Source organism: Lepisma saccharinum, chromosome 14 (assembly GCF_977018435.1).
Source record: "Lepisma saccharinum chromosome 14, izLepSacc3.1, whole genome shotgun sequence".
NCBI lineage: Eukaryota > Metazoa > Arthropoda > Insecta > Zygentoma > Lepismatidae > Lepisma > Lepisma saccharinum.
Window position 1 is genome coordinate 27,396,285 of NC_139242.1, and position 17,243 is coordinate 27,413,527.

Below are 17,243 nucleotides of genomic sequence, written 5' to 3' on the forward strand. Positions count from 1 at the left end.
GTACTACTTGTATTGCAGGTAAGAACATGAGTCAGTTTACCTGCATTTCTCTCTAATTTCAGACACACAGTTTTCTTCTATTACCAGGTCATGGAAGTGATCACTCTTGTGCTAATCTAAATGCATGTGAATAGAGAGCAAAACATTTCCTTGCTTCCCAATTTTTTGTACACATGTTATTTTTTAAGCTTATGAACACATGTAAGGACATAAGAAAAGTAACAAATATTTTCCAACAGTTGTATTTATTTATACAAAATGGTCTTATTCTAACAAAGAAGCACATGATGAAGTCCCTAAGTAGATAACTAACAAAGCTTAACATTATAGCCTGAAGCCCTCTAACCGATCAACAGCATTTTTTTCAGGCAGCTTGATTTTTTTATTATGAGAAATAGTATTATGCAAAACACTTCGAGCCCATAAAGTACCTCTCATAACCAATGGGTAAAATCGTGCTTTAGTAACTTGTATTTTGCGATATTAAAGTAAAACATGAAGAATTGCTGTGTACAGGTTTTCTTTCCCAACACTGAAATATATAATAGTTTCGAAACTTCTAATTTAAGTCCACTTATAGAAAAGGCAAAAATTCTGGTCCATGGAAAAATCACAAGAGAGGGGAAATAAATAAAGACACATTTTATATAACAACTAAAACAATTGCTTTGATTAAAAAAAAAAAACTACTCATAAAATTTGAGCAATATTTAACAAAACCAGCTACTCTTACAACAAACTGAAAAATAAACACATACCTGTAACTATCCTCAGAGCCACTTACACAAAACATACAGTGCACCAATAATAACTTTTCTTGCAAATTCTTCCTCATATCATTTATACATACTTACTTATAATACAAAAGATAAAAAGCCAAATATTTATGCATGCTTTTAAGCACTGGGAAATACATATTTACAATTTCACACTCCTTACAATTCAGCTCATGTATTTAACCAGTAGCTTTGCTGAATCCGTTAATTTTAGATTTACACTGCATTATTTTTCAAATAGCTGAAACTTCATTTCAATTTGCATTAACATTCATTCGATCATTTTTGATGCTCGGAATCCACATACGTAACATAAGCACACTTTGCATAAGAAAATGATCACTATTTACAGTCACAGTAAGTGTACTTCAATTCACAGTTACAAAAAGCCATCTCAATGGTATGGTAGCACAATGTATGTCAGTATGAAGTGAACCACCAAGCTTAAAAATCACACTTACACAGGATTTTAGGATAACGAATTACTTCCTCATTGTAGCACCAAACCTATCTGTAAAGACACAAGCAAATGTGACATTTTGTGTTAAAAATGCCACCTACGTGGCAATGATCTATAATATAATACATGCACACTTTAACCCTGTACTTATGCTTAAATGATACACTGGAAACTGTTTTTCAGGGGATCAAAATTCAAATCCAGGAACATACAAATCATATTAAATTTGAAAACATACAATAATTTTTATATTCACTATGACTTGGATTAAATACCAATTACAACACCCTAAGCAATTTCTGCTGATTCCTACACCTTGCAAATATGATATTTAGAAGTGTTTAGAACAATTCTAAATGTTAAAATAAACATATTTCATTGCAACTACACAATGCAGTATTGTACAAATGATTGGAAACATTTTTCATATTCACACTACGAATGATACAACAATTACACAGGATGGAATCACAAAACATTTTTCAAGGTTGCATCTGCCTCAACATAGTTCCACTTACTGGACTTGCAGATGTAGAAATGACGACTGGTGCTGGGTATGTTAGAACTTTAGCTTATGCTACAGCTGGAGACTAATAGTGACGATTCCATCTTTCAACAAGATGGTGTCCCACTTCACTTTCATACTGAAGTCCAGAAATTCCTTAACACCGGATTGCCAAACAGATGGATAGAGCAGAGAGCGAGAGGAACGATGACCAACAGCTTATGTCCTGGCCTCCACATTCCCCAGACTTAACACCATGTGACTTTTACTTGTGGGGCTATGTGAAGGATTCTGTGTTTGTGGCACCATTACCCAGATATCTGGTCACGCTCCGGACAACTATAGCTGCTGCGATGGATGTGGATACATTGAACCACATTTAGAAACAGGACTACTGAATTGAAACCCGAAGGATTAAAAGAGGAGCTCGTATCGAGCACTTATAGTGTGAGTGAACAAACCTTATGAGTGTGCCTCCATACCTGCATGTTTCACTTTCCTATGTTGGTGTAATGCCTGCAATAATTTTCTAGAATCAGGGAATTCGTTTTGATATCAGGTGTACATTGCATTGGTTACTCATAACATTTGTCCTTTCATCTGGTTCACAGTCATAATTCATCCTCATTATTGTGATTAATCTAGACAAGTAGCAGAGTGGCATTAAATAATAATACTAATAATTATAATAATAATAATGAAGAATTTCAGTGAAAAATGCATGCTCAATCAAGACTCAAACCTGGGTCTCTGGCATACTGTACCATTGCTCTACCAACAGAGCTACTCTTTTCGCTGAAATTCTACACAGTACATCTTCTGTGTGTATCATATCATAATTAATAATAATAATAATAAAACAGTTCAACAATGTAATGCAGAAAACTCTGTGGATATACCTATGTAATGGGGTTAATTTTCCATGTTGTCTCATTCCACAAAGCCTCTTAATTTCAGAAATCCACTGCCTAAATGATCAACAGGTTAAGACAAAGTAAGCAACATAGGAAAAGGAACTCTCTTAATTCACTTATGAAGCAATCTGAATATTAAAAAAACTGCCTTCACTTTATTGCAAATTTCATCTCAGCTGCAGAGATTTAATGAAATTTGCAACATCTCAAGTGCTAATCACAACACTTGCAGAACTCAGAAAAATTCAGCCATTATCCAATATTCGTATACACATAGGTTTAATAATTACACTAAGGACTTTTGGCTTGTTATCTCAATGTACTGTGATAACTGTGATACTGTGGTTAGACATTTGTAAAATAGGAAATTTAATGAGCTGAGGAAATTGTACAATTCAGAAATACAAAAAATAAAATAAAGTTAAAAAGTTCAAACTTTCTAACCTACTTCTCACCTCTCTTACCTTGTTCGGTTGAATAGGAGGACATCTCCAATTGAAAAGATAATATTGAAGGTTACCATCACCAATGCCAAACTTCAACTCTTCCAAAAAGTCCTTATTTTCCATGAGGTCTAGGGCATTAAAAACATCAAAACCCGTCTGAAATTATAAACAGACATTAAACAATGTTTGCATTATAAAAAATGAAGATACAATATGTACTTAAAAAAAAGATACTTACAATTGAATTTTGGATTGTTGTTTTCAGTCCAGTTTATGCACAGATAGGATAATTGGGACTGAACCTACAGTTTAAAGTGGAATCCGAACCATTGGCCATTGAACCTGGCACCCCTTGATTACAAGGTAATGACATTTCCACTATGCCATTGGGGAAGCTCATACTTACAATTGAAAATTTTCAATATCATGTGATTGAACATTGTAACTTTTATTTTTGAGGTTTTTGAAAGGTGCAAGGTGGATTTTTCTACCATATTTTGTAACAAAATGATGTGAAATAAAATGCAATGTACGGAATTACCTAACAAGAAATTTAGACTGACAATACTTTCCAAAGTCAGGATTATCCTGTGAATTATGCAAAATCCCAGAAGAAAGTTTAATGCTGCTTCAAAATTTGGGATGAAAAAATGGACTACTGTACATGGCAATAAACTTAATAGTAAATAGGAATTGTAACTTTCCTGGCGATGTGATTCGAACAAGTGTTCTCAGGTTACCAGCCAGGTTGAATTGGAGTTGGCTTCAGGGAATGAAGATGAGAGCAATGTATGCCCTTGAAATGTTGGAAGCCAACTCCAATTTAACCTGCCTGGTAACCCGAGAACAACCTGTTCGAACTTAATAGTAGTTCAGTTAATTACATAAACGTGCTACTAGAATGGAAATTTTTATTTTCTTAAAGTCAGGTGTAGTATCAAGCACAGTTTTTAAGATCAAATTTGGGACTTTATATGCCAAAATGCCATTTTAAATACTGCTTTCCATCCTGACATATGTCCAGTTTTTATACTGGTACCATATCCTGATCTTGCATTCATCATAAATATGTCCCCCTAGTAATCATTCTCCAAAATGTGCATATCCAATTATTCTAAAGAGCCACTTACATTCTTAGCAGAAACTAAAGCATCCCCAATTAGTTCAGTCAAACTAGTGTTGTTAGAAACGTTGTAGAATGAATAAGCCGCCTTCAAGGATTTATGGACTGGATGATGCATCACAGTTGATGGTAATGTGTAGTAACTAACAAAATCTGAAAAGAGCAAATTGAGCAACACATGACTAACATTTGTGCCAATACAAATAATAAATTAAAAAAAAAAACTCGTACAAAATTAGTTATATTGCAATTCCTGAACTTTACTACGTTTATGCTCAATATTCTGACTATCAAACAGTTATCATCACCCAAGTTTCAAGGATGATAGGTCAATCACACGTTATTTTCATAGTGTTCTTTTTTTACTCCTCTTATACTTATCATACTTTGCATAAATCTTGAGTTGTAATCACGTTATTACATTTAAATATTTGTAGCATATATTGCATGCATTTTTTTTACTATTAATACCTGAATATACAGTATGGAAGCAAAAGAAGTATACTGAAAGTTGGCAACATTGTACACAGTCGGTAACAGCAGAGACGCAGGGAAGCAAAGCCTCAGTTGAAGCCTGTTGCTCGTAGAGAACAGGTGTGGTGAATGGCAGGTCGTAATGGCTTTGAGTATTCAAGAGAAGGCCTTTGTGTTTGAGCATTATTTCCGCTCGTACGGAAGTGGCCATACTGATGGGCCTAGTGTGAAACATGAGACGAGCCCAATCCTATTAAATAATTTAATATGTTTAGTTTATATGTATCTTGTTTTTCTATTGAAAGACTGTGGTAATATGAAACGCAATTATGGGACTGAAACTGCCAATTGAGCAGTATGTACATCTTTTTCTTCTTTATAATTCTTGTTCATTTAACAAATGCAGTTCAAGAAGTGTAACATTGCATTAATGTGTAACCATGAAGTTTAAAAAAGTGTTTTGCAGTTTCTAAAATAATTATTTTATTTTAACTAGAAGACTATAGTGCTGAGCTAAGTATTGATTATAGGGCTGAATCTTCTGATCGGTCAGATAAAGAATATTAATCCTAACATTCTGCGTTGATAATCTGAAAGTTGGTGTTACTGGGATAGACATTGCTACCATATTTTGTTCATTTTTATATTGCTTAGTTCAGTGACTAGAAATCTTAATTATAAATCACTTGATGAGATTTTAATAATAGTTATGTCTCATATTTCTGGCGACCCATTTAAAGGATACGATATCTTATGAAATGACTGATAGAAAATCTGGAAGAAGTGGAAAGAAGACCATGTCATCATCTACTTTTTATAGGTCAAATCTTCAACAAGGTAACATAGATTTATCATCCGTTGAAGAATTGGAGTGTTGTTAAGATCCAAATAAAAAACAAAAGATGTGTTGCATGTGATAGATGTGGAAAATGGTATCCCATTGATTGTCTCCAGCTTACTGCACTACATTGGACAATATTTGAAACTACAAACCAAGAGTATGTTTGAAGACAGTGTGATCCATTTAAGATTAAAGGATACACAGATGCTGTAGGATCCAATTTTGATGCTTTAGCAAAGGTCATCTTAGACAGGATGGGTGAATTAAAGATTAGCATGGAAAACAAGATTGAACAAAGTAATGAAAACATTGGAAACAAGATCGAACCAAGTCCTGAAATCATGGAAAAGTGTTGAACGCGATCTTGGAGAAAACTATCAGCCACAGATAACGAGCATGAGGGGTTAGTGCTGGAGAAGATTCTGCAATCTCCGAAGAAAAGTCAGCAACGTATTGCGAAAGAACTGGGTATGAAGAGAATATCAGTGCAGACACTTGTCCATGAACTGGGAGCTTTTTCATATCGTATGCAGGTGTGTCATCTGTCATGAGATGTGGACAAGAATGCATGGTGTCTATTCTGTGCACGTACATTGGCCATTGTGTACGAAGATAAAAATTTCCTTGCCAATATCTGGTTTTCAGATTAATGCCACATTAGCCTGGATGGTTACGTGAATGAACAAACAACATGATTTCTGGGATTTGAAAGACTTACTGATGTGACCTACCTTTGCACCCACATATGGTTACTGTGTGGTGTGCCATCTCCGGTCATGGCATAATTGGTCCCTACTTTATCGAGGATGACCATGGAAATCGACTTACCGTTAATCAAGAGAGGTACAGAAACCTGGTTGTCTCAAGGTTTGTGCATGATCCAAAGAATTTTTGTCAGGCTCGATATCTGTGTTTAAACACACAATGGTTTCAGCAGGATGGAGCGACACCACACACCAACCGGATATCCCTACTGCTTCTGCAGAATCACTTTCAGCAGCAAATCATCTCACGGCGAATGGCTTACCCATTCCCTGCCAACTCACCTGATCTCACCCTGCCTCATGCGTATTTGTGCGGATGCTGAAGGAGCTTGTCTACCACGATCCAGTGTCTCGTGATATTGATCAGTTGAAAATGAACATCAAGCACATATTGCATTCAGTTACACGGGACACAACTACAGCGAAGTTGAGTAATTTGCAGCATCGCTACGAGAAATGTTTGGTGTTGGACGGAGGACATTTGGAACATGTACAGTAACTTAGCTTTCGGGTCTGTTCTGCTGTGTTGATATACGTAACGTTTTCATGTTCATTATCAGTTACATTAATATCTGACAAATAAAGAAAATAGTATGTATTCTGGTATAGTTCCTTGCTTCCCTGCATCTCCGCTGTTATCGACTGTGTACAATGTTGCCAACTTTCGCTATACTTCTGTTCCAGCCATACTGTACATCCCTGATGACTGATACAGTCAAAATATTACATGTAAATAATAAGTAAATATTTTTTACAATTACTACATTGTATTTTGTGGCTCATATTTATTTTTATCAGGCAACAGCATGTACTGTATATAAGATATTTTACATCATGTAAAGTAAATCACAATATTCTACAGACTGAAATTACAATTCAGGGCATTCTTGGTTACTTCTCTTTCCTAAAATACTGCTGCAACTTTAATGAGTGAGGATTCATTTTTTTATGAATTTATATACAAAGGACACAGTCTCATTTTAAAACAAGATACCTAAACTGTCCTTGAAATTACAAACCGACTACATACCACTTCATTTGAGTACTACAACAGATACAAGTAGAGGATCAAACAATCTGAATAGCTACCAACTTCAGTGTTTTTGCGATTGTGCAGCACAGTTCAATACAAAAGCAGCTCTAAATATATTCATATTCCCCATATAAAAACATATGTACCTATTTCAGGAAAATAATCTTACCTGTTAGTATTCCACCCTTCTCAACTACAAAACTGTCTACAATGTTGTTTTGTGGTAAGAACCAATGACGAAAATCCTCTTCTGAAAATATAGGAGCTAGGTCGAATTTTTCTAGATACTGAAAAGAACAAAATCCATTTTAAGTAGGAAATACACCACTTTTAAAACAAAAATCATTACTTTCAAGAAGGTTCGAGTTTAAGCCCACTCTATGCACAGAAAAGCTAATAAGGACTGGACATGATCCGAACCATTATGTATCTCCACTGGGTATCAAACCCAGGCCCCTTTCAAGTTGAAAGCAAGATTTTTAGAACCTTACAAATGGTGAATATTTGGTTTGAATGATTACTGCAATACTCAACAGTATGGGACACTATGGTGGTTACATCTCCATGGTGAACTGGAGCCAGAAGATTAACACACTTCACACTCTCCCTAACCTATTCTTATTGCATCAAGGGATAAGCACCGCTAATGTGGAATATAGGTAAAATTGATTAAAACAAAAAGGTATTCAAGGTCCATGTGCTTAGCTAAAAGTCATGTTAAGAAAAATATATTTTAATGATGGATTATAGTATTACACTTATCTGGTTCTATCAGCCTCATCTAGTTTGCTGCACTTTTTGACACTAGGTGCAGTGCAGTGTCAGGCTGGTGCAATTAAATTGTGTTCAACCAAGTACATGCTGTATGTACAAATAGTAGTGTTCAAGTGTAGAAGATTAACAAATGCCGTCTGCTGCTTTCAAAATAATTTGATAGGTTAGCATGAACTACGTGATCATACACCACACTGTACACTGTTCCAGAACGCAGTGCAAACTGTACAGATACCAAATACTCTACATGACAACAAATCAGTGAAGAACGAGGGCTGCTGGAAAGGTTTCTGCAATCAATATGAAAAAAGACATGTGAAATTCTGGGAATGGCTTTATTGTTTTTCAAAGTATTCACCCTTAAGATCGATACACTGTTGCATACACACAAACCAATTTTGAAAGTACGTATTTTTTTCTGAAGTTTATACCTCACAAACCGGTATTCGGAATGCATCAACAGCTGTTTCAGGCAACACAAATTGCTCACGACGCATCTTATTTTTCATGTGTGGGAACAAAAAGAAGTCATTAGGTGATAAATCAGGAGAGTACTGACAATGAGTCATTAATCAGACATTTTTACTGGACAAAAAAATTGGATGGTGCTTCATCCCCAAAAGGCAAATGAAGTCGCTCGATGCATTGTTTCGGTGTTAAACTACATTTAAAATTAAAAAAAAATCATTGCCCAAAAGTGTTCACGAGAAATTTCCATTTCTCACACGAAACTACTTCTTCAAACTGCAGTGAAAAATAAACGAATAGGCTTAAACAAACAATCAAAGATAATTTAAACATAAAAAAGGTCTATTCTTCCAATTTTTATAATAGCAGAACACTAGCGCCACTGTTGGTGATAGTTTGCAGAAACTTTTCCAGCAGCCTTCGTAGTATACAACTTTGTGTTGTATTTTGTAACCAAGTACAGGTGAATGCAAAGGGAGTCAAAATGTGCAGCAAACTATTTGCAAGGTATGTGTAAAACATATCAAAGTCAGTGAGCTTAACTTTTAACAGTGTGTCACCAAAATAAGATATATAAAATTTTTGTTTATCTTAACCTTTATTTATTAGACCCCTACATAGGTAAATTTATTGATAGATTTGCTTTATTTTACTTCGCATTTTGTCCCACTTTTGGCTAATTTGCGAAGATGGGGATGTTACAATGAAATTGATGAATCGACACTCACAAACATCCATGCTCAGGTTGGGAATCGAACCTGGGACCCCTGGCATCGTAGGGTGATATACAACCCACTCCATGGGGGCCGGCCCCTACACAGGTAAAGTTGGAAATAATCAATTAAGAAAATAAATATTTATTTAATGAAAAATCCCTACCAAAAGGACAATTAACATGAAAATTGAAGATGTATTTAAGAGAATTAGACTTGCTTTACCTATTAATGCATCCTGGACTGCATTTGGCAGACTAGCGAGGATCTGGCATCTGGACTCTCTCAGCCAGTATAATCTAATGTGGGGCTCGTATTGTCCTATATATTTGTGATTTACAAGGCATGCTTGCTGTCAATAATGATTTGACTGCGAAACATTCAGAATTCTTGGATGTCAGATGCTTTTCTTTTTCTCATTCACCCATAAACATTCTCTTTCAGCTCGCTTTATAGTAAACACAAGTACGTTAAAATAATAATACATTTCTAAAATTATTCTTAAAATTGATGTAATTAAACATATTTGTGGTTGACACATTTTAAAAAAGAAGTAACATCCGTGAATTACTTTCTCACAGTGTATAATAATAATATATTTAATAATTTTATTTCTGTTCAGTAGACTTTTTAAGTCTTCATTCTTGGGCGGCGTTAATAGCGTTTGTGACATGTTTTAACTGCGATGATGTGGATGTTCGGTGATTATATGAAAGTTAGGAAGGGACACCCAGGCCGGTATCTGAACCCACAAACCCTGGCATCGTAGCACACTGTACTAACGACTTCGTTATGAAGGGTGGTGAAAGGCAGTATTTTGAGCAAAACAGAAAATAAGTTATTAATATTATATATAGTATTACATATAAGACATAATGGAGACACATAGTGGTTCGGATCCCACTTTAAATTGTAGGTTAAATCCCGATTAGCCTTACTGTGCATAAAGTGGACTTTATAAAACACCAAATCAATCAATATAATATAGGAAGCAGCGTGTAGTGCATCTCCACTGCAAATCAAATTAGGGACCCAATTTACAAGGCGATTATATTCTGTACTCTGTACTCTTCACAGTTACAAGCGCTAACCCACTGAGAAACCAACCGGCCCCTGTGACAAAGTAGTTAGCATATCGTGCCTCAACACGAGGGGTCTCGGGATCGAATCCTGGCCTGGGCATGGATGTTCGCGAGTGTCCATCAATTTCATGACATGATCACTCATCCCCATCTTCGCAAATTAGCCACAAGTGGCACAAAGAGCTAAGTAAAAATAAAGAAAAATTAATCAATCAAACCACTGAGAAACCAAAGTTTTCTATTTTGGAATATCTCTCATTGAACTGGGCCTCCTTCAGGACTAGGGGGGATCGAAAAAAGCAAATTTTTTATGATGCTTTTGGGGTAGAGCGGAAAAGTTGCCTCTATACATAAGTAACTTCTGTTCAAAATTTCAACACCCTAGGATAATGTCTTCTGTTCTGGCAAGGGACGTGAAATTTCAAAAATTTAGTAAAATCAGCATTTTTTTTTTTTTTAATTTTTTTTTCAAATTTCACAGCACGTTGCGGTAGTGTGCAAAAGTTGCACCTATGTATGGTTAATTACAGTACAAAATTTGGCGCCCCACGGACAATATGTTCTGTTCTGTCAAGGAGCCAGAAATTACCCACAAATCGACAAATACACTGTTTTTTCATTATACTTTTAGATATAAATATGATTTATTAACAATTATGTTAGCAGCAGATTTTCCAGATTATCATTAACCACTAATTAATGATTATTAATCTTTTTTTTGTTACAGGTCGTGAACTGAGCTAGCAGTGAGCAACAAAACATGGCAAAATCTTCAAAATTTTCAAAGCGAGGAGCATTAGACTGCCCAATTTTCGGATCACCGACAGATTTTGCTGCGATGCTTCCAACAAAAGAGGATGTTATTAAATGCTGCATTTACGTCTTGGATCTGAAACAACTGGTAACAAGGAACCCGCATTTTCTTACATCGCAGAGCAAGTTTGTGTAAAGCTGCAAATGCTGTATTCTGATGCTTCCATTCCGACAGTTTCAAAGAAACGTGTCCTTGATATGATTCATGCATATCACAAGAAATATATTGATATCAAGGCTGTTTATAAAAGAATAGAGAAAAGCATGGCAACTAAAGCAAGGGTGGAGAAGTTTAAAGAAGAATCATGCTTTCTTTTTGATATAGCAGCTTGTAAGTGCTCCACGTTTACAGACTGCAATTGCCCGAAGGAATCCAAGGTCCCCTTTAAGGAACAGACATTTCTTGCTGATCAGAGAACAAAGTGCCTAATGTGCATTGGATCGCTCGATTTGCAAGAAACCAAAAAGCTCCAAGCACGTGCTGAAAGGAAGACAAAAAAATTCCTTCGTAGTTCTAAATCTACTGCGTCCTGCTCATCGCAGCCTGATGGTGATGAGCTCTCATCAACATCAACGTTATTAGAAGACGATGAGGCAATGGATGAGGATAAGGAACCTGAACCTGATGACTAAGACTACAATCCCGGACCGTCGACTTCATCCTCTTCGCAAATGCGAAAGAAACTTTCAAATACCGCCTTAATAAGCCAAAGATTTGGGGTATCGCTTCAAGCCACGGCTGCCATAGCTTCTAGCGTTCTGCACGACGTAGGCCTAGTCTCTGAATCGGATACATCTTTAGTGATTGATAAGAACAAAATTGCTAGAGAAAGGTATCGAACCATGCAAGAGCTTAAAAGTGAGAGTTCGGACATTGACAATGATCATTTAACAGGTCTTTACTTCGATGGCCGACGTGACAAAACATTGTCAACAGAAAAGGAGGATGATAAATACTACCAAAGAACAATTGTAGAGGAACACTATTCCTTGGTGAAACAACCAGGATCTAGCTACGTTGGTCATGTTACACCAGCTTCAGGATCAAGTCTGGCCATTGCTGAAAGTATTTACGACTATATTACAGCAGAAGTGCCCGGAGGTTTAAACCATATTCTTGTTCTAGGGTGTGATGGAACGGTCGTAAATACTGGAGTTCACAATGGGGTACTGCGTCGTCTTGAACTGAAGATCGGGAGAGCTGTGCAATGGGCTGTTTGTCAGACAGTACAAAACCTAAAGACACATATTTTACATTATTATTACCTACAAAACACACATTTTCGTACTTTTAATTTTGAATACTTATTTCTTAATTCTTATATCTAATAGTATGCGAGTGTATGGCAATTCTGGTTTATGTTTAAAAAATGTTAGTTAAATAATGAAAAAACAGTGTATTGTCGATTTTTGGGTAATTTCAGGCTCCTTGCCAGAACAGAACATATTGTCCGTGGGGCGCCAAATTTTGCACTGTAATTAACCATACATAGGTGCAACTTTTGCACACTACCACAAAGTGCTGTGAAATTTGAAAAAATTTTCAAAAAAAAAAAAAAATGCAGATTTTACTAAATATTTGAAATTTCACGTCCCTTGCCAGAACAGAAGACATTATCCTAGGGTGGTGAAATTTTGAACAGAAGTTACTTATGTATAGAGGCAACTTTTCCGCTCTACCCCAAAAGCATCATAAAAAATTTGCTTTTTTCGATACCCCCTATTCAGGACGTAGTGATAACATCGTCGCTCTGAAATCAAGGGGTGCAAAATTTCTTACCTGGTGGAGGTACAATGTGCTTCGAATCCCACTTTAAGCTGTAGGTTCAACCCTGATTAGCCTCTTTGGGCATAAAGTGAACTTTATAAAATCAATCTTTCGTTGAACTTGATATTGGTTTAGATTTTTTGTATGTAAGTTTGAATATGTATAATAATAATGACTATAATTAATAGACGTAATGAAAGCCAAAAGCATAGAGATTACATGAAATTATCCTTTGTTCGAGATGTTACTGGCACTGGTATTGATGAATGGACTGGACTAAATATTTTGCTACCCTTGGGGGAAGGGGGGGAGGTCAAACGAACCAAAGAAGAATGGCAGCCACCCTGCTCTGTTTAAGTGGGGGGGAGGGTGGGTGGTCGGACGCTTGGCAACTCTGAACTAGCCTTTCTTTGTCGGTGTGTACTACACCCCAAGATTTATGGTTGTGGTTTTGCCTCCGATGTGGGACATGGAGGTCGCGAAGGCATGGCAAAGAGAATACACAATTCATCTTCATCTTCGCAATTAGCCAAAAGGGGCAGAAAAGTGAAGGAAAATAAACTAAATCAATAAGTCATTGTGATAGAAAAAAATTTTGACCACTAGTATAATTTCTAAACTTTATATTGACTTCTTGTTGATAACTTTTACACAGAATTCATCACTTTCTTCCTTGGTAGACAACCTGTTAAATCAATTTGTGTGGGGGTTATAGTATCATAACACAATGTTCTAGACCCATATGATTGTAAATTTAAAAAAAAACTTTGAAAAATCCATTTTTGACACACAAATATACGACTAATTGTTCAACACAGCAGGTGTTGTTATAGAGAAAATGCTTACCTTTCCAAGAAGTGTGTGTACTTCAGAAACATCCTGTTCCTTCATTATACGAAAGCCTTCAGTGCGAGGATGTTCTGGCAATTTGTACAATTTTAATGTTCGCTGCATGGTCATGTTCCGACTAAGATGAGAGAACTTGACTTCGATCAGTTTCTTTGGATTCAAGGAGCGATGCCAATACCTGCATGGAAAATAACTTGCAAAATAACTCGCTGCTGAAAGCACTATTTCATGGACAACTTGCATATACAGTGGAACATAACTGATAGGGATAGACCGATAATCAAATTTTACCAGTATCGATTGATAATTTATTGATACCAGTAACTGATATTCTACCAATCCGATAAATTTGCAAATGTTTCTTTCAGAACCCAAATGAGCTTTGCTTTGGTATTAGAATATACAAATTGTTTGTTTTTGAACAACAAAAATAACATGGACTAAAGTACTTTTACATTACATTACATTAGTCAATGTTATCAATTTAACACTAAATTACAGGCTGCTTACAGGTATATTGTATACGTAAAAATTATCATCAGCACTTTTATTGATAATCCAAAACAATGATATGCCCCTACTTACATGAAATTTAGAAAATTTCGCACTTCGGCATTGCACAATTTAATGGTTAAATCCTATTAATTTCGAAGATCCACTGTCTACATTCACAAAAGGGTACGGCGTTTGAAGCGGAGATGGTACCGCGTCACTGCATTGTTTGTTCCCGGGCAGTGGTAGTTGCGATTCCTCCCGTTCAGCGGTGATGGCGAGTGCATCTTGGTTTGCATCATCTGCTTCCTGTTATCAGGTGGCGTTGCCAGTTGGGGGTTGGGGGCTGGGCTGTGCTCCTTGGCATGGTGCTGTTCCTGTTCCTGTTCCCCGCGTGGCTGGAGGGGGGGGTCAAGTATGTGCACCGCATCTTTTCTTTTTCAGGTCGGGGATCTTTCTGAGGACAGGGTGCCACGTCGGGTGTGCCTGTCCAGGTTCAGTGCTGGTTTCTGTTGGAAGATAGCATGGGTTTCTTTGACAGTGTTTTCTATGACAGAGCCAGTTGGGTGAAGTATGGATATGGAGTTGATGGTGGTTAGTGGAGAGGAGGTGTTGAGAGAGGCCTGATTTTGGTGTGTCATTTTTGGCATCTTTTACGTGTTCATTAATCCGTTCTTGGACAGTGCGGATAGTTCTGCCAGTGTAGGTGTTGTGGCATTGGCATGTGGTCTTGTAGACACCAGGGGATGCAAGTTTGGGTAGGTAGTCTCTTGAAGTTGGGTAGTGCTCTTCCGATTTGAGATATGGGTTTGTGTGCCACTCGGATTTGAAAGGTTTGAGGGCCTTGGCAAATTGCCAGATGTGGTGGGGTGATATGGAAAAGCGATCCATTTGGGTTTAGGATTTTGGTTCGGGTTATCTGTTTTTTGGGTGTCTGAGATGGGCTTCTGATTTTGCACACCACATGGATAGTTGGCGCTCAGTGTAACCATTGTTTAGTCCTATTTCAGTTACGCATGCTATTTCATCATGGAGGTCATCTTCTGTACAAATTTCACGTAAGTAGTTTTAAACCGCGTTTACAGCAACCATAATGAATGATATGCCCATTTGTTAGTCGATACTGATAAATGTGTATATTAATTGGTCCCATCCCTAATCATTTATACATTCATTACAAAGTAGTAGCTTAGGAACACACATTTCCCATACCTATTCCATAGCAAGATACTGCCTCAGATGGTGTGTAATCTGATATACTTCCAACAAAATTTGAGATATGAATGCATAAAAGACAGTTGACCAGATAGCACTTTGAACTGATAGCTATATTCTTACCAATTAACCAATAATGATGCGTGAAAATTGTAACAAGTAAAAGTTGTTCAAAATATTGATTAATAATAGTAGGTGGGTATTCCACTGTTATTGTAAGCATCAATTTAACATAGTTGTGCTTTAAAATTTTCAAAAATACAAGTTATGTAATCACAAAATTTAGGTTTTCTTTTCCCACAATGATTCAAAATCAATTGAAACTTTGAATATGAAAATAAAGGTTCAAACTCTTACCTACAAGTGCCCACTGGCTTTGGCAAAACCACTCCAGCAGTATATACAGCCTGGAATATCCCTGTGAGGTTCACTCGCCTTGTGATTTCTCTAATTAAAACTGGAGCTACTCGTTTTGATCTCAGCTTTTTATGAACACAGAGGAAATTGATCTCTACCATTTTTTGGGCACTAGAAAAGAAAAAATAATAATACAATGCTTGAAATTTGACTAGGTAAGGTACATGTAGAAACATCGCTACAAAAATTTAAATCAGTGTAAAATCTTGTAAACTGCCTAAAATATGACTTGTTGCTGGATTGATTGATTTGGTTTATTTTGCTTCACTTTCATGCCACTTTTGAATAATCACAAACATGATGAGTGAAGATATGATGAAATTTATGAAAGGGCCTCCCCGATGGGGCAGTGGTAGCGTTGTCGCCTTGTAATCAAGGGGTCCCGGGTTCGATACCCGGTAGAGGTACATAGTGGTTCGGATCCCACAATAAACTGTAGGTCCAGTCCCGATTAGCCTTACTGTGCATAAAGTGGACTTAAAACACCATATCAATCAATGAAGGGGACATTCTCAAATAACACCCATGCCAAGGTCGGGATTCAAACCCGTGACATCTGGCATCAGAGCACACCATGCTTACCACTCCGCAATGAAGGTCGGACCACTTTGCCATGGAGGTCGGACACTTGTTGCTAGAGCACAGGGCTAAATGAACACTTAAACAATCATACACCATTTTTAACATTGCCTCCAAACTACTGAATTACAGAGAATAGACAACATATAAGTTTGGATAAAATTAAATTTTTGGGCTTCCCTTATGACATAGTGGTAACATCGTTGTCCCATGTTCGATGTCCAGTGGAGGCACACAGTAGTTCGGATCTCACTTTAAACTGTAAAGTCCAGTCTCAATTGACAAATCTGTGCATAAAGTGGGCTTAACATATATTTTTCCTATCACCACCACATACAATTATAAAAGGCATTAATCAAAGATATTGACAAAAATCATGAAATAGCCAACGTTAAAGCTCATTGACTCTTGGATTGAATATTTCTTTGTGCAAAATAAAAAAACACAAAAATGCATTACCTTATGTAAAATTAATATAATGTGCTATTAAGTTAGCATTGAATTGAAACATTCAGCTAAGAACAATAGAGGGAAAATACTTACTGATTATAAATCCTAATAGTAGCAGGTATGGCACTAATGAAGCCCACAAGTCTATTGTTCTTTGTCACTCGAACTCCACAATGCCATTCACGTAACCAACCTGGAGGTTGTAAGGCCCTAAAAAGTATGCAAAAATACACCCACTGTAAAACAATACTACATAATAGCAAAAATCACGTAGTTATATTCAAGAG

General features: G+C 36.5%; 1 protein-coding gene across 1 annotated transcript in view; it reads right to left on the reverse strand.

Annotated features, from left to right (window-relative positions):
• Window positions 1-226: 226 nt before the first annotated feature.
• The window catches only part of Nmt (N-myristoyl transferase), a 41,068-nt gene continuing 24,051 nt past the window's right edge, over window positions 227-17,243 (reverse strand). Inside the window, exons 6-12 of the mRNA XM_083135295.1 lie at window positions 17,050-17,166; window positions 15,868-16,038; window positions 13,801-13,981; window positions 7,506-7,623; window positions 4,232-4,377; window positions 3,120-3,257; window positions 227-1,287 (exon numbers count right to left, since the gene is read on the reverse strand). Coding sequence (XP_082991421.1) covers window positions 1,267-1,287; window positions 3,120-3,257; window positions 4,232-4,377; window positions 7,506-7,623; window positions 13,801-13,981; window positions 15,868-16,038; window positions 17,050-17,166 — 892 coding nt within the window. The 3' untranslated portion in view covers window positions 227-1,266. The remainder of the gene's footprint in view (window positions 1,288-3,119; window positions 3,258-4,231; window positions 4,378-7,505; window positions 7,624-13,800; window positions 13,982-15,867; window positions 16,039-17,049; window positions 17,167-17,243) is intronic.